The sequence below is a fragment of the Dromiciops gliroides genome, chromosome 3 (genome assembly GCF_019393635.1).
Source record: "Dromiciops gliroides isolate mDroGli1 chromosome 3, mDroGli1.pri, whole genome shotgun sequence".
NCBI lineage: Eukaryota > Metazoa > Chordata > Mammalia > Microbiotheria > Microbiotheriidae > Dromiciops > Dromiciops gliroides.
The window spans coordinates 591,591,400-591,612,651 of record NC_057863.1 but is presented as its reverse complement, the minus strand read 5'-3'; the positions used below and the strand labels follow the sequence as shown (position 1 = coordinate 591,612,651).

Genomic DNA, 21,252 nt, shown 5'->3' with positions numbered 1-21,252 from the left:
TCTACTGTGCCTCCTATGTGGTGGTGGTGGTGGTGGTGGTGGTGGTAGGGGGAGATAAATTACCCAATTCCCTTGGAGGAGCCTCCCCATGCTGCAAGCCATAGATTTCCTAAGGACAAGCTGCCCAACAAGGGAAGATTAGTGAGAGGGCTAGCCTAGGCCTGCTGCCACAGATGAAGGCTCCAGGAAGCAGAGCCCTGAGGAGGCCCCAGGCCAAGGCGGCCACAGAAGCCTCCTGGGATAATTTCCAAACCTAGAGGGAGTCAAGCAGCTGTCCTCTTCCCTCCCCTCCCATTCTCCACCCCTTCCTTTCCTTCTAGATTTGCATACTCCCTTGTTTCCCACTGGTTGATTCTCTTCTGGAACCAGGAAGGTTTTGGAGAGGCCCCTTTGGTATGGAAATTTTCCTGGCCTAGGAATAGGAGGCCTGGGTTTGAATCCAGACCGCCATTTTCCTGAGAAAAGTCTTGTCTCCACTTTGGGCCTGTTTTCTAATCTGTAAAGTTGAAAGGGACTAGACCACCTCTAAAGACCCTTTCAGCCCTTCACCTTCTAGGAAACTATAGGGAGAGGAATTGACAAAATGGATAGACAAGTCCTTGGGAGCCAGCTGGATGCTCTCACCTGAGACTCCTTTCCCAAGAACTGACTTCTCACCTGTGACCTAACTTGCCCTTTCAAGGTACCAGTCTTCATTTTACTGATGTGGAAACTGAAGTCCCTAAATATGGATGACTCACCAAGCAGAGGGAGAAAAACTAGTGTTCTGACTCCCAATTCAGGGACTGCCCAATTGACTGGGCTTCCTGGTCCTTTCTCCCCATGAATTTCAAGAAGGAAAACCAAAAAATGGCCCAAACAGGCCATGTCCTAACTGACAGCATTTCTTAGGCACCCACTGAGTCACCAGAGCATAGATTGAGACTTTGGAAAAGAGGGGCATCTAGTCCAACTTCATTTGATGGGTTAAGGAAACTGAAGCCCAGCAAAGTCAAATGACTAGACAAGCCCAAAGTGCCACATGTTGTCAATCAGAGGCCCAGAATTTGTACCCAAGTCTTCTGACTTCCGTGCCAGAGAGAGCAACTTCTCTCATATGACACTAACTCCTCAAAATGAAGTGGTCTGCTGACTCTCAGCCCTCAGTTGCTTGCCCCTCCCCCCTCCCCAGGGCCCTGCCTGGAAGACAGATTGGGAAATGGGCAGGGTGGAGGGAAAGAGAGGAGGGAAAAATGGTTCTCTGAACCCAAGAATCCTAAGCTGGGAAAAGTAGTGGCTACAGATGCCATGGTGACTCAGCCTACTTGGCAAGTCCTGACTCCCTGTCCATTCTCTGACCCACCAGTCCCCTCCTTGGCCATGACCTTGGCCCAGGACATGGCACAGCTCAGTTTTTGAGTCCAGAGAGCAAGACATGCCCCCACTGTCCTGGAACTTAGCAGCCCAGGCCAGAGATGAACACAGATGAGAGATGTCCTGGAGAACAGTGTGCCCCACAGCTGGGCCCCAGAGCCTTGAGGGAAGGGCCTGGACTTCGATTCCTCTGATTTGGCAGGAATCGGAAGGAAGATAATAAACAATGATAGAGATTGAGAGAAAGAAAGAGGAGAGCCCTTCTGTAAATTGAGGGCTTTGGAGCAGAAGAGATGCCAAGTCCTTTCCAGCTCTAAAGCCTAAGACCCTGTAAACCTAAGTCAAGTAACAGCTGCAGATAAAGACTGTCCTGGCTGGTGCCTGTGAGTCAAGCTGGGGCTGGGGGGTTGGGGGGGGGGGCGGGAACAGAGCAAAGTCTGAGGAATTAGCAAACTCAGGAAAGCACTTAACACGGATAGAAATTCACATGCAAATAAAACACAAATGAGATGGGAGGGGCTGGCTTTAAACTCGGCACCCCCTGCCTTATCCTCCCCCCAGTCTCGGGAAGCAGACAGAACCCGGCAGTCTCATCAGACCACTCAAGTCCTGTGGGGGCAGGGAGGGGACGCAAGAGTAGGGTTCTCCCTCACCTCCCCATTCAAGGCCCTGCGCGGTTCCAGGGGATGGGCTGGGGGCGTGGCCAGAAAGCCTGGGGTGGGGCCATGGAGCCAAGGGCGGGGCTCTCGGCTCCAGGACCAAAACGTGCCGAGTGTCAGAGAGCACCTGGCTAATATTAGAGGCTTGGGCTAGGCCAGGCCTGAGTCACCGCTTCCTGGAAACGGGTGCGGCCCCGCCTCGTCTTGCCTGGACTAGGACTGGAGGTCTAACCTGTGTCAGGGAGTTAAGAGCGGCCCCCCCCGCCCCCCCCCCCCCCCCCCCCGGCCCAGGCCTGAAAGGCCGCCCCATAAGGGAACTTCCTCCTCTTTCTGTTTCCCAGGAAGGACAGAGTCCTAGTCCCACAGGCTGAGCCAAGTCACTGGTGCCAGCAGCCCCTGCCCTGTTCCAGGATACCTGGGTGGCCAATTGTTCATCAGCCTTTTGCCCTTCCCTGGGCTTACTCCTTTCCCACTTAGCTGGGGTGGAGGCCCTCATTTTTCCAGATGGGAGCCCCTCCTTTCCAAGACTTCCCAAACTCAGCATCTTCAGGGAGTTGTGGTGATGCCAATAGAGACAGGGCAGCCCACATTTGGCTCTGCTACCCCCCTATCCCTCCGACCCCCAACACACAATCTCCCACCCCAGCTCTGATCAAAACAGGGAGTCAGAACCCAATGGAATCCAAACTATAGAAAGAATGGGGCAGAGGAAAGAACCTGGGACTGAGAGGTAGGAGACTGGCTCTGAGCTGGGGGGTGGGGGAACAAGGGAAGGTTGTAGAGAAGGCTGCACCTGAGCAGTCTCAAAGGCACAGAAATCTAGTGGCAGAGATAAAGATCACAGATTTTGAACTAGAAGGGACCTTGGAGATAAATGAATGGAAAGAAAAGCGTTACTAGTTCTAGCTCACCCTCATTTTTACAGATAAGGAAACTGGGGCCTGGCCAGATTGGGAAAGTGACTTACCTAAAGCCAGACAGGGTAGTAGCCTAGAATTTTAACACAAGACCTCTGGCTCTAGATCCTGCATCCTTGCCACTATTCCAGAGCAGGGGAATAGTGGGAGAAGTCCTACATGGATGGATGGAGTTGAGAGATGGGAGATTAGGGATCAGTTTGTGGACCAGTATGGATGAAAAGGAGAGTATAATAAAGAGATGAAGAGTGAAAGAAGTTTGGAACCAAATCACAGAGGGTAATGCCAGGCTATATAATAGATTCCATTTCATCCTGTAGCCATTGATTTTTGAGTAGAAAAAGGAAAAATGATCGGGCAGGAAGGCATTATTTTGGCAGCTGGATGGTCTAGGGCAGTGGTGTTAATTGCAAGTATCCCTGATGGCTGCATATCAACTTAGAAAACCCCAGGTTAACATCACTGAATTTTTCTTTATTTTGTTAACCCTTTCCAGTTACATTTTAATCTGGGGCAAGCAGCATTCATGCCTTGTTCCACACCTCTCATCTAGGGCATATGGTGTGTCACTGTAAAATGAGAGGCATGGCCTAAATGATCTCTAAGAACCTGAGGACCAAGAAGGGAACCAGTCCTTGGGCTTCTTGGGTCTAACTGCCTGGGTTCCTCTTAGCTCTTTCCAAAGAAGCCTTGGTGTTTTCTCAGAGGTCATTAGTGTAGTCAGTCCCTACCAGCAAACCAAGCAGCACGACTGGAAAGAGGAACAGGCAGGCACTCTTTCCCCCACTCCTTCCTCTGAAGGGGGCCGTTGCTGTCAGCCTGCGTGTACGGGGAAACCCCGACAAGGGGCATGTGTGTGTGGAGGGGGGGCGGTGGAACCCAGCCCTGGACTTCCTAAGAAGGCAGGTGGCTTCAGATGCCCCAAGTAGGAAAACCTGTCTTGCAGAAGTGGTATCTCTTGGGTTTCCTTTTAGAGGTTGGAATTCACCCCCCTGGCTTAGCAGTAGGATATAAGGTAGAAGGGACCCTGGCAGGGAACTTAGATGCCAGGGGATGGCATCTTGCTATTTAACTTCTCTCAAGACATCCTACTCTATTGCTGAGCAAGTCTAAATTTTGGAAAGGTTTTTCTTCTTCTTCTTTTTTTTTTTTTTTTTAAAGTGAGGCAATTGGGATTAAGTGACTTGCCCAGGGTCACACAGCTAGTAAGCATTAAGTGTCTGAGGCCGGATTTGAACTCAGGTACTCCTGACTCTAGAGTCAGTGCTCTATCCACTGTGCCACCTAGCTGCCCCAAGGTCTTTCTTCTATCAAGCTCAAAGATACCTTCCTGTAACTTCTCCCATTTGCTATGAGCTCTATCATCTGGCAACAGACCTAACTGCCCAATTCCACTTCAACCAAAACCATGAAATAAAATCCAAGTAGAAACTCCAAAGAAGCACAGACAAAACTGATCTAAAGTCAAAATTTTATTGGTAATACAGCAGGAAGCAACCACTTCCAATCTAAAATATACCTTTCCATAAACCTGAATCTCCCCTATATCCCTTGGGCAGGCAGGGCTACCCCTCAACCAAGGTTAGAGATACCTGTCTGAGACCATCACCCAGACACCCTCTGGGAACAGTCTCTGCTGTCCCTGCCCCAGCTTCTCGGGGGTCTGGGAGAAAAAAATACGCCTAAGAGAGAGAAACTATAAAGCAGACATGGTGGCAACAGCAGGTACAAGGAGAGAGAGATTCTTAAAAACCATCTTAACTACTAACATGAAACCTCGCCGGCCCTGGGGCATCATTGGCGTACGTGGTTGGGGGGCCCTGGCCGGGGCCTCGGAGGGCACACAGTGCCGAACCAGCCAGTGAGAGGCTGTTATCCTAAGGACAAAGCCTGGAGGGAGGGAGCTGGAGATGCTGAGGAGGGGAACAGACTCCTCCCCTCCCTGGCTTCTCCTTCCCTCCTTCCTGTCCTCAAGAAGAAAGAGGGTTGGGGCATCAGCCACAGGAAAGACATTATTGTCTCATCATTAAACTCTGATACAATGTGTACCAACAGGGCAATCGCTTCTGGTCCTGAACAGAGACTGAGACCCAGAGCAGAGAGTCAGATGAGAGAGACGGAGACCCAGAGCAAATAGACACGAGAGACAGAAACAGGACAGAGCCGAAAGTTAGAGGAAAGAATTTCAGAACAAAGAGTCAGAGGGGAGAAAGAGACCTACAGGGCAGACGGGGACACGAGAAAGATAGAGAGAGTCTTCATTAGTCCAAGACCAGAATCAATTGTTACAGTATTTCTTTGGTTTCTGGGATCCCTTTCCTACTGTAAGATTCTCCCTCAGGCAGATGCTCAGGAACCCACAGGGTTCCTGTGCCAACACAAGGGGAGTTGTTAAAAATTAGCTTGGCCCGTGTAGTGTCCCGGTAACTCCAGGGACAGACTGGGGGCACTGTCATAGTTAGGCTGGGTTCAGTGGGAGACCGAGGCAGCCCCTAACGCATGCCCACACCCATGCCCTGAGGGGCTGAGTGACACTGGGAACTCTCCAAGGGTCACCCACTTGGGTTCTGAGATTTGTAGCTGAGGATCTCAGCTGCCAGCTGCTGGGGATCCAGGAGCTGGGGGAAGCGTCTCATCACGGTCTCCACCAGATGTGGGGGGAAGATGCCGCAGAGCTTTACACGGAGGCTGGCCCGCTCCTTGGCGAAGCTGTCTGTCCCAGCTCCCCATGCTGATGCTTCAGTACCATAGCCTGCTGGGGCACTAAGTAGGTGGGGATCGTGTAGGGCTGGGGAAGCCCTAGCTGCTGTGGGAGGGGGCATTGGGTATGGTTCTGACCAGTACTCTCGTGGGGCATACCCCAGAGGTGGAGGGTACTCCGCTGGGATGCTGAACTGGCCAGTGCCCACAGGCCGCCCGTAGCCTGGGAAGGAGAGGGATGGAGGGCCAGGGGGGTGCTCGGGGCCATAGGTCATGAGATGGCCCCGGCCTAGGAAGCTACACCTCTGTTGGTTGCTGCCACTCCCCCCAGTCCTAGGAGGCTCTCCAGACTCCATGTGACTGCTGCTGTTCCCCCGGCCACCCCAGAGGTCTGACATTTGACTTTCCAGGGAGCCAATGCCTGAGTCCAGGCAGTCTTGGGAGGTATAAGGGAGGGAGTCTAGGGGAGGGGGGGCCCAGTCTGCTGGGCTGAAGCCACTACTCATGCTTGGCAGGCTCCTGCCTTGGGCATAAGCCTTAGTCTGACTATCCCCACTGCCTCCGGAATTCAGCTGGGCCCCTGGGAACTTCTTCTCTGGCAGCCAATGATCTCGATCATCTTTAACAGGCAGGGACCCAGGGGCTGGAGTGGATGTGGGCGAGGGCTGGAGGCATTTCTTGTCTTTGGCAGGTACCCGGGGTGGAGAGAGTCGGGCATTGGCTCGAAGTTCATCTGCCACTGAACGCTGGGGCCGGCTCGGCCTCTCCGGGTGGTAGAATCGACACTTAATCCCATACGTACACTTCTTCCCTGTGGGGAGATTTGTGGAGTGAGCCAGGGCTAAGGGAGGCTCAGAGGGGAGGGTCAGGGGAATAGGAAGAATAATAACAATAGTTTTCACTGTTCCAGCACTTTCACCCCCATCTTACAAATGCCACATCCCCATTTAAAGAGGAGAAAATGGAGACAAGAGTTTACAGTGACTTCCCCAGGAACACAGCACAAGTACAGGCATCTAGACCAGGGCTTTGTAATCTTTTTCTACTCGCAATTGCTTTTTGCCTGAGAAATTTTTACGTGATCCCGGGCATATCAGTGTATAAAATAGGTATATGGAACTCTTTACTGTTGCCAAGTTTTTTGTGACCCCCACATTTAGTTATGTGGCCCTTGGGACATGGCCTAGAGTTTAAGAAGCTAGGCTCTAGCCCATGTTTTATAGAAGTGAAAGATAAAGGCCAGAATGTAGCTAGGACTTACTCACAGTCCCACAGCTTGGGAGAGGCAGAGCCAAGCCCTTGACCCCTGACTCCCCCATCTAGGGTTTTTCCAGTAGTGGATGCTTGGGAGTTAGCTGTGTCCATGGAGATTCCTGGCAGGTGGGGTGAAGCCAGGGGCAAGGACAAGGGAATGAGGTGGTGCTGTTTGGGGCCAGTCTTACCATAGGGGCAAGGCTGTTTCTTGTGCTCAAGCATGAGAGGTTTCTTCCGGAGGAAGTTATCCAGGCTGGGCCCATGGCGACCAAGGGGGTCATCAGGTGGCATGAACCTGTTGAAAGCAAGAGAGAGCCTCAGTGCCTGGTCAGACCTGAAGGTTCTGGTCAGTCCCTGTGTTTGTGGGGTTGGAAGTCAGGCCCCTAGTTCCTGCTACAGGCCTATAAGGTCCCCAGGGATGAGAGCTCTGAGAAGGCCTGAGCCTCAGGACCTGGAGATCCTCTGATGACACCCCCAATTCAGGCGAGAAGATGTAGCCTGAATACTCTGAGCCTGCTCCTCCCCATTCCCAAGCATGACAAAGGTCACTAGGGTGGGATGTTGGGAGGCCCCTGTGTAGGAGTTGTGGTGGGGGTGTATGTGATGACCCAGCAGATACCTGGAGCATCATCTGTGCTGCGCCACAGGGCTCTAGACCTAGAAGGGACCTACGCCTCTTATTTTAGAGGAAGAAACAGACCTAGGTAGGGGAAGGGATGTGGGTGGGCAGTCACCCAGCTACTACAAAGCAAGGCTGGTCTTGGACCAAGGCTCTCTGGACCTGCTGCCTCTAGCCTGCCTGTTCTTCACTTCATGACTCCAGTTGATCTCATGAACGGGTAGCCACTCCCGCACAGACCTACAAGCCTGCCCTGCCTCAGTGCCCATTCCATACAGGCATCCGGTTAAGGGCAAGGGGAGCCTTCTGTTCTACCTATGTGCCACCATGTCTGGCTGACCTGGACGATCTCTGGCTTCCACCAAAGCAGAGCTCCTGTCCCATCTCCTACCGGAGGCCTTTTTTTCCGTCCTTTCTCCTGTTCCTGAGATGACTTTGTAGTCCTTTATACATACTGTCATTTTTTTGTGTCTACACTATGTCCCACAGCAGCTGGAAAGCTCTTTTATTTATTTTTTTTAGTGAGGCAATTGGGGTTAAGTGACTTGCCTAGGGTCACACAGCTAGTAAGTGTTAAGTGTCTGAGGCCGCATTTGAACTCAGGTACTCCTGACTCCAGGGCCGGTGCTCTATCCACTGTGCCACCTAGCTGCCCCTAGGCAAGCTCTTTTAGGCCAGCGTCTGTTTCGGTTTCGTTTTCATCTTTGTAGGCCCAGTTCCTGGGCCAGGGCCCGGCCCAGGGTGTATGTTTAATCAATGACTGACTCCCAGGAGACCCTCAGTATCCCACATTCAGGCCCAGGAGAGGACAGGCAGGGAAGGAAGATTAGGGACATACTTATCATTGACGAAAGAGTACATGAGCAGTCGCTCCTCGATGAACCTCTTCCACTCCAGCCGCTCACACTGCAGGTCCCTGTAGGTATCATTGGAGACTATGATGCCATCAGAATCGAACGCCAACTTCACGATGAATCGGTCATCATAGCACACGACCCGCTTACCCCCCACTCGCCGGGATGGCGTAAATACCAAGATCTTCTTCTTCTCCAGCTCGCGCAGAATGTGCTGATCTGCAGAGAGGACACAGGAAGACTGTGGCAGACATCCATGGAACCCCTTCCACCTCAGGGACTCAGGAGCCAGGGCCCCCTGAGTGCAGGGGCAGTGTTTCCTCTTCCTTCTCTCTAGTCCTGACTCCTGAATAACAGGCACTGAGCCCCTTTCCATGGATCATCTCATTCAAGCCTCGTGAAGGAGGTCTTATCATCCCCATTTTACTTACGAGGGAACTGAGGCTCAGAGAGAAAATGACCTGTTCACCTTCTAAGATGTCAAAGGTGGGACTTAAACCCAGGTCTTCCTGGCTTATTAGAAGGCAAATACAGCCTTACTTTCCTATTTGCATTCCCAATGCTTGGTGCGGAACTTGGCACGGTCATTCCTTCATTCCCTCCTGACTCCAAGTCTAGCACCCGATTTATTCCATCACGTGGTCTTTTCCGCAGTAGGGAGGGTTTGAGGCAGTGAAGATGCAAGGGAAAAGAATGCTGGATTTTAGTTCTAGAACAATTGGGATCCCATCCTTCTCTGCTGCTTACCAATTGTGTGATCTTGGGCAAGTCACTTAACATCTCTTGGCCTGAGTTTCCTGGTCTAAAACCAGTGGGGCGGGACTAGATGGCCTCCAAGATCCCTTCAAGCTTGACCACTAGGATAATGTGATCTTTCCGAGCCTTGGTTTCCTAATCTATACAGGGCTGGGGACTGGGGGTGGATGGGGATTGGACCCGGTTGACTAGGCTCTGAGTCCCTTCCAGTTCTAAGTCCAGGATTCCATCTGCTGGGGACTTGAATGGACTCAGATACTGGCTTAGTGCAAAAGTGCATCTGCTCCTGTTGTTTTCATTCTCTTCAAAAGGATTCACAAGACATTTTTTTTTTTTTTTTGGTGAGGCAATTGGGGTTAAGTGACTTGCCCAAGGTCACACAGCTAGTAAGTGTCAAGTGTCTGAGGCTGGATTTGAACTCAGGTCCTCCTGAATCCAGGGCCGGTGCTCTATCCACTGTGCCACCCAGCTACCCCACAAGATACTTTTTTTTGAGGAAAAAAAAAGGAACCCCAACTCCCCCCATCCTCTTAGGGCTCCCAGTTCAGTAAAACTCATGTCTCTTTGAATGTAGTGCTCAGGATGGGGGACCCACAGCTGAGGTCCTCAGCCTGCCAACTGCTCTGAGTTGGCAGTCCTGGCTCCTCCTCTTCTATTAGCCCTGAGACCTTAAGGGAACCCAGTTTCTCATTTGTAAAATGGGGTGCCTTTACTGTTGACCTCACAGCCCGGTGTGAGGAAAGAAGCACTTTGTAAACTTTCAACTGTCTTAGAAATTGACCTTGTCAGTGCCAGACAGTGCTGGTTGGTGGTGGCTGGTGGCATCAACCCACATCTCTGAGAGACCTTGAGGCTCTGAAAGCATCCCAAGGGGCTCCTTCCCACAGAAAGGTGGGGTCCTCAGCCCAGAGAACTTGAAAGACAAAGCTGGACTGGAAGGTAGGATTTCTTGCCCAGAGAATTGAAAGTCAATGCAATGACTTTCTGTGGCCCCAAACACAGACCTACAGGAAAAGAGTCAGGGGGAAATGCCAAACTGATGCCTGGCCCCCATTTTTCTGAATCCCCGCTAGGGCCCAGGGATGGCTCTTCCTCCCCAAGACTCTGGCTTGGCCAAGGTTCCCTGACCTAAGGCCTATCCTGCCCCTCACCTCCCTCCCCCCACTCCCAGAGGCCTTGGCTCTCTGTGTTTCCCCTTACCTGTGATGGGCACATCGGGACGTGGCTGCTCCTTCCTCCACAGTGGCACAAACACTGTGATATCCGAGTGGCCGCGCTCCAGGAACCAGTTCACAGCTAGCAAGATGCCTCGGCAGGAGAAAACCTCCTTATTTCCATGGCTAGAGGGTGGGGAAATCACAGGGTAAATCCACGTAGAAGAGAGAGGAGAAAACAGATGACACATAGGACACGAGGTTCAATTTTTATTAGGCCATAGAGGAAGGGAGAGAGGCCTGGCCTGGCCTGGCTTGTCCTCCCGTGGCCTCGATTTCTTCATCTGAGGAATGAGAAGAATCGGTACTAACAGGTAACTCCCTTAGGCTTTCTGGCTCCCTCATTCCACCCCAGTTTCCCAGAGCGCCACCAGCAGGGAATTCCCCTTCTGCCCTATCCCCCTCCAAAGTGAGGAAACACCCAGGATTTGGCAGCTCCCGCTCCCCATGGGGTCAGACACACCTTGCAACATCACCTGAGGGGGAGGGAAGGAATGCAGTGCCTTTTGGTTTCTGTGCCCACCTGGGGCAGTGTGGCAGAGGAGAAAGAGGAGCCAGATACTCTGGAGTTTGAAACCCAGCTCGGCTACCTAATATCTGACTGACTTTGGGCAAATTGCTTCTCTCTGGGCCTCAGTTTCCCCTTGTGCAAAATACATAACCTCTGAGGTATCAGACTAGTCTCTATACCTACATCTGTAGCTATAGCATCTACATGGGACAGGTAGGTGGACTTGGAGGCAGGAAGACTTAAGTTCAAATTTGGCCTCAGCTACTTACTAGCTGTATGACCTTGGGCAAGTCACTTAACCCTCCGCCTTAACTTTCTCATTCAGAAAATGGGGATAATAATAGCACCTATGTCCTCCCCGGCCCCAGGAGTGTTAAAGGCCTAAAGAGATATTTGTAAAGCATTTTGCAAACTTTAAAGCCTGACACAAATATAGCTGCTTGTGATGATGGTGATACCCGATCTATCTCCAAGGAGACACACTAGCCAGGGAAGGCAGGAGATCTGGGCTCCTGCCCTGTTTCCTAGATGAATTTGTTGCACGTAATAGGAGGCGAGCAAGTCCCTTCCTCCCTCTCTGGGCTTCAGTTTTCTCATCTATAAAAAGAAGGGACTGGACTAAATGATTCCTGAGGGCCTTTCCTACTCTAAAAATAACTTGGTCATTCTGTGACATTCTAGAATTCTACAACTGGGAGTCTGGAGATCTGGGGTTTGAGTCCCAGCTCTGACTGTGACTTGTGTGAACATGGGCAAAGGATTTTTCTCTATAGGTCTCAGTTTCCCCATCTGTAAAACAAAGTGTGTATATATATGTGTGTGTGTGTGAGAGAGAGCGCACACGCGTGCTCCTGCATATCTTTAAAGTCCCTTAAGCAATCATTCAAAGGTGTAAGGAGACAAATGATTTAAACCCTCCCTTCCCAATCCCTATCTCAAAATGGAAAGGAAGGTCGAAGCTGTGGGAGTGAATCAACCATTCCTGGAAGGCCTCAGATCATTTCAGATTTAAATAAACTCCCATCCCCAGGTGGGGTGGAGGATGACTAGGGGAAGACCAGCAGCTCTAATCTAAGGCATTAGGGACTCAAATATCCCTGCTGGGGACAGAGAGCATTTGGCCTTTCGGTATGAAGATTCAATAAATATTTCTTCTGTGCCAGGTATGATGCTAAGTGCAGGGGAAACAGAAAGAGGCCAAGGAGTCCCTGCCCTCAAAAAGCTTATAATCTAATGAAGGAGATAATATGGAAATAAATCTATACAAAGCAATGTATATGCAGGATAAACAGGAGATCATTAACAGAGGGAAGGCACTGGGATTAAGAAGGAATAGGAAATAATACTTCTGTCATTTTCTTCAACCTTCCACTGAAAATCTTTCTTCAGGAGCAGCTAGGTGGTGCAGTGGATAGAGCACCGGCCCTGGATTCAGGAGGACCTGAGTTCAAATCCGGCCTCAGCCACTTGACATTTACTAGCTGTGTGACCCTGGACAAGTCACTTAACCCTCATTGCCCTCTGGCCCCCAACTCCCCACCCCAGAATACTTTTCTCCATTGCCCCAACAAAGCTTGGGCTCTAGAAGACTTCGCTGGCCAGAGAACCTACCATTACTAGGCTGAAAAGGATCAGTATGATCTCTCTGGCCAGAGAGGACAGGATTAAGAAGTGGTGGAGGAAAGGCCCTCATAGGTCCAGAGCTGAAAGGGACCTCAGAAGTCACCTGGTCCACCAACTGAAGCTCACTGAAGTCATCTGCCCAAGGCCATACAAGTGATAAGTATCTAAGGCAGGATTTGAATCCAGGATCTTCCGGATTCAGCAGAGTCCATCACTTTAACTCCTTCATTTTACAAATGAGGAAATGGAAGACCACAGACTGATGAAATGGTGTGTCATAAAGTCACACAGCTAGGAAATAGAAGGAGGGGGATTTGCGCCACCCAGCTGCCCCTGGAATCCTTTTGCCATCCAATAAACTGACCCCAGTTGACCAGAGCCAGAAGGGCGAAGTCTCCTCCCTTTTCTACCTCTTCTCTTTATATTTGTGTGTCTGCACAAACTTGTACAGTGTATGTACTTGTTTCCCTGTTAGCTTCTGGGCTCCTTTTCATTCCTTCGATTTGTATACCTGGCATCTGGCACAGTACCTGTCACTCTGTAAAAAGACAGTGCCATAGAGGCTAAAACAGAGGCTTCCCCCCTTAGTTCAGCATGATTAGGACAAGCAGGAGAGACAAGGGTCTGTTAAACCACCCTCTGTTCTCCCTGGCAGCTCAGTACCCTATGGTTGCCACGTAACCAGGCCCAGCTGCACATTAACTCAAGGTGGCAGAGGGTTTCCAAGCAATCAAGGGCTCTGGTGACTCGGGGTGGGAGGTCCAGGCTGCCAACTCCCTGGCCCCACTGGCCTCTCTCCCACTGCCTACTCCTCCCTCCCTCCACTCCCCCTCCACCCCAAATGAGAATTGAGAACTCATACATCTGGCAAAATCAGACAGACTAATCTTACGCAAAGAAGGCAGTGCCGCTGAAAACCACATCCTGTCGGGGATGTTCCCATTTCTGGGGCGTCTGTCCGCCTGCCCACTCTCCTCCCAACAAAGCCCCAGATGAACTCGGAGAGCAGCTGGGGGGAGGGGCGGAGAACCCCCAGTTAGGCCACGAGAAAGCTCTCAGGGAAGCTCCTGAAAGGACACCAGGAGGCTGAGCAGGAAGGAGGAGAAGGCCAGGCCAGTGACCCATTCATTATGTGCTGGGTGAGCCTGGGTTTCCTCTAGACTTGAATTTCCTCCTTGAAAATGAAGCCTTGGCCCTCCAAGGTCCCTTCTAAGAACTCTGACCCCGCTGGACTCTCCTCTGAGCTCTGGGTGAATTGTGGGGCCGCCAGAACACCAGGCTAGCTCCATCTCCTCTCCTCTCCTCCCTGGGGAAGAATATGCATTCTCTTCTTGTCTCTCTCCTCTTTGTGCCATCTGCTTATCCTGTCTCCTTCTTGGGTGTTCTAAGCCCAGCTGGCCAGGAAGGGACCAGCTGGGAAGAGATTAGCTAGCTAGTCCAATTAGAGAGGGGGAAGTTGAGTTCTAGAGACATCAAGTGCTTTGTTCAAGGTCACACTTATGACCTTGGTTTGTGGCAGGGCTAGGACTAGATCAGAGATCTGACTTTTAGGCCAGGGCTCCTGCCTCTATATGGTATTGCCTGCCTCCTGCCTCGGCCTCATTTCCAGGAAGCTGGAGAGAAATAGCACGGAGCCCCAGGGAGATCAGAACAGAGATGTGGTGGTGGGCATGATGCTCACTGAGCCTTTGGGCAACAGATGTCTTAGAGGAAACAGAAGACAGCTCCCATCTCCCCCCCCCCAGTGATTTCAAAACTCTCTCTACTGATTCAGGATGGATGCACTTTGGGCTTAGTATCTCCCTCTTCATGTCTGAATCCTGGGTTCAGTTAAACCTCAGCTAAAATCCCACCTTCTACAAGAAGCCTCTCCTGGTCTCCCTTAATTCTAGTGTTTACCCTCAGCTGATTACCTCTGATTTATCTTATCTGTATCCTGTCTGTACATAGTTGTTTGTGCATTGTCTTCCCTATTAGACTGTAAGCTCTCTGAGGACAGGGACCATTTGCTTTTGTTTGCATCCCCACGGCTTTTCACTGTGGCTGGCACATAGCAAGCCCATATAAATACTCAATGACTGGGCTTTTAGAGAGTTGACTGGGGGCACAGAGAATTTCTGTGATTTTCCCAGAATCACCTATAGCTAATATACATTAGGTCTCAAATACAGGAATTTTTGACGGGAAGGCTAGCATTCACTTGTTTGAGAGGATGAACACATACATGTGTGTGCACACAAACACAAACACCCACCCACCCACTCCTGGGTTTAGTGAGGTTAGTCACAGGAAGTTTCCTGGAAGAAGCTGGCAGGCCTAGGTGTAAACACACACCTTCATCTCCCTACTTCCTGCTGGTGTGTTTGGGGCTGGGATGAGATACATTACGGTAGCAATCCCATTCAACCCGTCCCTGGGGAATCTCAAACAGCTGGTGGCCTCCTCAGCTCTGAGGCAAAACACCTACTCTGGGCTCTTTACCCACATGTAGAAACACGTCAGAAAGGTCTTGTTTGGGGTGTGGGGACAGACACGGGCGCTTTTGCACAAGCATGTGAGCGTGTGTGAGTGCGCGCGCACACCCACACACCCACACACCCCTGCTTAGAGGGTGGGCACTGAGTCTTGGCTTGTACCTCCCCCACAGATAAGGCCTAAGGCTCTAGCTACAAAACCAGGGGTGCTTGTTCTTGGAAGATTCCCTAAGCCAGCTCCCTCCCCCCCAGGGATGGTCAGTCTAGCTTTGGGAAATCTCAGGAGGAAGAGGAAGTGAGGGGGATAGTAAAGACTAGGGCATTCCCCCCTTCCCTCCATTCTCCCCTGCCATGGCCCATCAGGGAGGCTCCCAATGGAGGCTACTGGGCAAATGGCTTTGAATGAATCTGAAACTCCCCCTTTCCCTAGGGTTTCAAAAACTGCCTTTTATTTTATTCCTCAAGGCCGTCTTCTCTCTGGGATCTCAGTCTCCCTTCTCTCCTCTCGTGTTCCTTCCTTCCACCTTGGCCTGTCAGAACCCCTGAGAATCTTCCACTCAGTCTCCTTTCAGAGGAGTCAGTGTTAGTGTGAAATCTTGAGAAGGGAAAGAGCACCCAACACAGCTTTTGTGGGGAGGGCTATTCAGTGGGAAGGAGAGGACAGCCGTTCCATCGCCCTTGTAGGTCCCCGAGGTAAAGGTTCCATTTCCCACCGCCCCATAATGGAAGCTACTACCTGCTGCCTTTGTGTGCTCAGGGTCCAGGATGGCTCAGTGGCTAGAGCCAGCCTGGAAACCAAGAGAGATCTAACTGCACGAAAGGCCATCTTGACACGTGCTGACTCTGTGACCAGGATAGTGAAGGCACTGACTTCTCCATGCCCTGGGCAACTCTTGTGGGACTGTGAGTTGCAGGGACCGTGCTGACTAGCATTGATTGGCAAGGGAACTAACCTCACCTGGGAGTTCCTGAGGCAAGAAATCACAGGTCAAGTCTCTAGTTCAATCACTACTGCTTATAGCATAGGGCCAGGCACACAGTTGGTGCTTGAAAAATGTCCACTGAACCTAAACTTGCCCCTTCCAGCTCTGACAATCTGTGTTTTAGGAAACACGTGGCTTTCTTCTCCCCAGGGGGTGGCCTAATTCTCAACTTTTACTGTTTAATAAAAGCCTTCTTTCTAATCAAAGTAGCTTGCCACTGAGCCCAAGGAGTAGTTGGGGGAGTAGGGGAAGGAGGGTATGACCAGACAGGCCCTCCCAGAGTCCCCTGGGAAGGTAGAGAAGAAGCCCTCCCCAGGTAATCTGATTTGGCAACAGGCTAAGAAAATTCCCTTAGAAGGAAATGAGAGGTTAATTTCCACCCGATTTGCATATGGTGGGGGCGCTGGAGGGGTGGGGAGGTGGAGGGGGGTTGTAGTCAGACAGGGCAGGGACAGAGTTTGCAACACAGCCAATACAGGAAGTCAGGGCTGGAATTCCCCTCCTGGGGAGCAATGAAAACCCCAGCCAGCAGGGGACTGTGGTCCTGGACAGGCCTGACCTCTCTGGTCTCCCTCTCTACACGGCTCCCGGGGTTGGGCCGGGCCTTTCTGGCCTGCTTCAGGCAGGGCCTGGCTAGATTCCCTCCCCGACACACCGTTGTCCCAGCTCTTAGCTTCTCTTCCCTAGTCCCAAACTGACTGTCTACAAATGCACCAGATATACCCCCCTGCCCCCTCCTAGGCACCCCAATACGCAGTGTCCTAGGACCCTGATACCCAGCCCCCTTCACATTACCCTGATACACCACAGCCCCAAGTGAATCTCACAGCAGACTCTTCCCCCAGCCCAAGAATATCCAAATAGAGGCGCAGGGATTTGGAGCTAGAAGGGCCTTCGGGGGCCAGCTGATCAACAGGATGTGTATGAAGCCCCTCCTCGGGGTCGGGCACTGGGTTCGCTGCTGAGGACACAACCTCTGCACTGGAGGCCCTCATTTTGCAAAGAAGGAAAGGAAGGCCCAGAGAGGGTGAGGAATTGCCCAGCATCACACAGCGGAGCAAGGATCCGAACCCAGGCCCTCCCACTCCAAATCCTGGATGAGAATTCGGAATCCAACCTAATATCCCCGTATATCACATACTATTTTGAACCCGGTACTACATTGGGTAGAAAGACAAATGACCCCCCTCTCCCACCCCCCAAACACCTTACCCTGGAGACAAAGACACAGCACACACATGCAAATATCACACAAGCCAGTATTCACATCCTACCTCAGACCAGACCAGGCAGAATCAACACCATTCTTCCCACTTTAGAAAGCCCTATCATCCAAGTGGAGATTCCACCCCCACCTCCCCATCCCAATTTCCTTGGATACCGACTAGGAAGGGCACAAGGAGGTGCTGGAGGTAGCAGGTAAGCCCCTCTCGAGCTACTGCTGAACAGGGCTGTGACAGGGAAAGTGAGGGTCAAAAGACTAACCACCAGTCACTAAACTGTCACCTGGCAGTCTCCTTCCTTTGACCTCCAGGGAGTCCCAAGCCCATCTCATCTTGGGTCCAAGTTCAGAACTGCACTTAACATTGGCTGTGCCAGGGACTAAGAGTGGGGAGAGCAGCAAGGGATCCAAAGGCCCCAGAATCCACGACCACCCTAGCCATTCCCCTCTTCTTTCAGTCCAGGCCAACCTGGACCTCACTGGGTAAGAGCAAGAATTTGGATTCAGAAACCCCACAGGCTCAGGTACCTGCTGAGAAACCTTGTCCAAGTTTACAACTCCCCATTTATATCCTTCCTTCCCCTCTCTGACCCCATTTCCCCATGTGTAAAGTAAGGAAAGCATGTTACTCTCTAACTCCCTAAATTGGGGGTGTCCCATTCTACTAACCCTCAAGTCACCCCCTTCAGTTAATTTCTTCTTTCAATGCACTGGCTGAAAAGTTATAGTTCACTGGCCTTCATTTTACTGAGGAGAAAACTGAGCCCCAGGTACAGGAAGGAGATTGATCAAGGTCACAAGCAGAATCAGAACCCAAGCCTTCTGACTCATGGTCTCAGGCTCTCTTCCATATATTAGGCTGTTGCCAAGCCACCCATTTCCTTTTCCCTCCAACTGATCCCTGACCTTTTCCCTCTGCAGACATGGCGGGGAGGGAGTTTTTCTTCCAGCTAACTGAGAGGGGAGGCTTATCCTCCAGTCTGACCCGTTTTCCAGGACCTCCCAGTAATACCTCCAGTACCACTTTACTCCCAGCCCCCTAGCTGGGCCACAGTAGAGAGGCTGGGACCTAGTTAGACCTTGCTATTTCCCCAAGCCATTGCTCCAACAAGGAAGGGCCCTTACCCTCTACAGCAAGTCAGCCCATCTCCTTCTCTCACCCAGGGGAGTTCCTGCCTGAGCCCAAGGCTCTCATATCAGGAGGCACTGTCCCCATACAACTCCAGGAAGCACCTTCCCCATGGCTCAGGGCTCTGGCAGGGACAGTCCCCTGAGTCAGAGGGGCAGGTGAGTCACTGGTTCACCTGAGGCCTAAGCAACAGACCCACCCCCTGGGTCCACCCACTCACTCCACAGTCCAGGAACTGACTACATTTAGTCCAGGTCCCTGCAGGCAAAAAAAGAATTGGGGGCAATCCTTTCCTCCAACTGAGGGGGAGGGGGTATCTAAGCATCAGGAGTTTGAATGTTTGTCAAAGGTCTAACATAGTCTAATAATCCTTCAAAGGCAAGAAAATTGAGCCTCACAGAGGTTAAATGACTTTCCCATGGTCACATTAGCTAGTAACTGTAAAGAGTTTCAATTTCAACCCAAATCTTCCCAACTCCAACCCTGGCACTCAATCTGCTTGGAACCTGAGAGCTCCTGTGGGCTCCACATTCTTCTGGACCTAAGGCCATTTTAGAGATGAGGAAACTGAGGCCAGCAGAGGTGCAAACTTATTCCTCCCTTATGGTTTTCACCCAGGGAGGAGCTCCACTGAAATGTGGGTGCCTTATCCTACTATAAGAAATGTAACATTCTAGATGGCAGACCTGGGCCTTGGTGATGGCAGAACTGTAGACTCACCAGTGTCAGCAAGTTGAGCTGCACATAGCAGTTAATGAATGTTTGTTTCACAGACCCCCCACAAGCAAAGCCCTCTGCATGTGCATGTGTAACCAGGATAATCATAGAACTCAAATTTAACTACAGGACTGCCAGTGAGGGCCAGGGACAAATATGCTCCTGTCATTCCAAGCTCCTAGCAAACCAGCATGAAAACAGAGGGAGACACAAAATGATACCCGGAGTGAATGAACCGACCTCATGGCTACATTGCTCCCATCGATGACCACTGGCCTCAGGTTACTGGCTTCCTTGTCCTCAGGGGGTAGAGAGCAAGGGGAGGGTGCCTTTGGGGTCCCTCCACCTCGGGGCACCAGCGGGGGCTCTGTGGGCCCATCCAGGGGGGCTTCTCGCTCTGTGGCTGGCCCGTGTTTCACCAGCTCACCCAGAACAGTGTTGGTGTCAGCCTGAAGTCCCAGCTTGTGTAGGACCCCATGGATCTCAATGGACGAGTAACCTAGTTTCCGGAAAAAGTCCACTTTCATCTGTAGCTCTGTGTCATCCAAGCCTCCTGGTTGGCCTGGCTCGGGGGCCGCCATCACTGTTCTGTTGTGTGGAGAGCCAGACCGGCTGGTTTGGGGGCTCCCCCGCTGCCTGGAAAGGGAGCCCAGGCTGTTGGACCCCAAAGATGCATTCTCCTGGACAGCTGAAAGACTCATGGCAGGACTGGCTTGATGAGGAGGGCCCTCACTTCCAGGAGTCAGGACCTCGGGGGACCTCTGGTCCATGCTCATCCTTCTCTTCCTGAAGGTTCAAACTCCCACTTCCTTCCAGCTTCTGTGAACCAACCAAATAGATGTTCACTTAATCAGGGGCTTAGGGTATAGAATGGAGTTAGGTTATGTTGACAGCCTGAAGTTGGGAGACCTGGGTTCAAATCCCAGTTCTGCCAATGACTTTTAGTGCAACTTGGGCCAATTACTTCCTAGCTCTGAGCCTTCGTTTCCTCATCTCTAAAGGAAGGTACTAGATTTTTTCCCCCTTAATTTTGAGGCTTAATGATTCTCTTGGCTAGCGAAATTGAGGCCAGAAATGCAGTGCCCAGAAAAGACTCACAAAGTCCCACCTCCTAAGAATTTCACCTCACCAAAGGCTAAGATCTCTCCCAAATTCTCCCCCACCCCCTACTCCCAAGGAAGCCTCTTCTGATTGGGGTGAGAGCTCACAGACCACGCTTCCCACTGGTCCTGGGCAGCCTGTTCCAGTAGTATCTCTCCCTCCCCCCCTCCCCCACCAACTAGGAGAAGGGTGAGGGAGGGATCAGATAACCTTGGCAGATTGGGAAGTGGGAGGGGGGAGGTCAAGAAACCCTACTAAACTAGGTGGCAAATTCGCCTCCCACCAGCCAAGCTCAGTGAAGATCATCTGGCCCAGGCCCCAGTCTCAACGTGGGAGTGTTGGTGGGGAGGGGAAAAACGGGGGAGGGGTTGCTACAGAGTCTGTTTCTTAGACCCAGGCTTGAGACAACGGTCCCAAGGCACTGCCAAGGTCATGGAGCTTGGGCAGCCGGGAGAGAGAAGTTTCCAAAACTGCTGAAGGGGCAGAAAAGTACATAGGAAACTTTCGAGGGAAGTGAAGGCGGGGGTGGGGGGGTGGGGAGGTGGGGAGAAGAGCGGTGAATAAGAGAAATGTCCTCTCAGGTCCAGGCTACTCCCCGCCCGGGGGTGGGGGGTGGGGATGGTCTCTCCCTCCCCCACCTCCATTCCGCCCCAGGGCCTGACCCTGGGACTGGACTCTCTGGCTTCCTCTCCAGGCCCAGTCGGGAGATGGACGACAGTTGTCCCGCTTTCCTCTCCCGCTCTGTCCCTACTTTGGGGACAACTTCAGCTAAGTTGGGGGGAAAGCGCTCCGGGCTCGAAGTAGGGACCAGATTCCTCCCCGCCAGCCCCGGCCGCCCCTCTTCGCCCACCCCACCATGATCTTCCTACCCGGCCGTGCGCTGTCTCAAGCCGTGTCTCCATGGGGGTCCGACTCCGGGGGGCAGGGCTCGTCCCCGGGACTTTATACCGGGGGGCGGGCAGGTCCCGACAGGTGGCGGCGGTTTCGAAGACGCGGAAAGCCGGAGCGGCGGTGGCAGCGGCCCTTTAGGAGGAGGAGGAGGAGAAGAAGAAGAAGAAGGAGGAGGAGGCGGCGGCGGGGCCGGGGCGGGCAGGGGTGGGGAGGCGGGAGGCGGAGCAGCCGCCGCCACCGCCCCTTCCTGCTCCTCCCTCCTCTCAGGCCAGGCC

At 52.1% G+C, this 21,252-nt stretch overlaps 1 protein-coding gene across 1 annotated transcript; it reads right to left on the bottom strand.

Moving 5' to 3' along the window:
• Positions 1-4,431: 4,431 nt before the first annotated feature.
• ZC3H12A (zinc finger CCCH-type containing 12A) lies at positions 4,432-21,153 on the bottom strand. The gene is made up of 6 exons (XM_043991104.1): positions 20,956-21,153; positions 19,226-19,804; positions 10,313-10,452; positions 8,341-8,575; positions 7,072-7,178; positions 4,432-6,440 (listed from the first exon to the last, which is right to left on the bottom strand). The coding sequence occupies exons 2-6, from the start codon at positions 19,759-19,761 to the stop codon at positions 5,482-5,484; spliced, it is 1,977 nt and encodes a 658-aa protein (XP_043847039.1). The 5' UTR covers positions 19,762-19,804; positions 20,956-21,153; the 3' UTR covers positions 4,432-5,481.
• Positions 21,154-21,252: the final 99 nt, after the last annotated feature.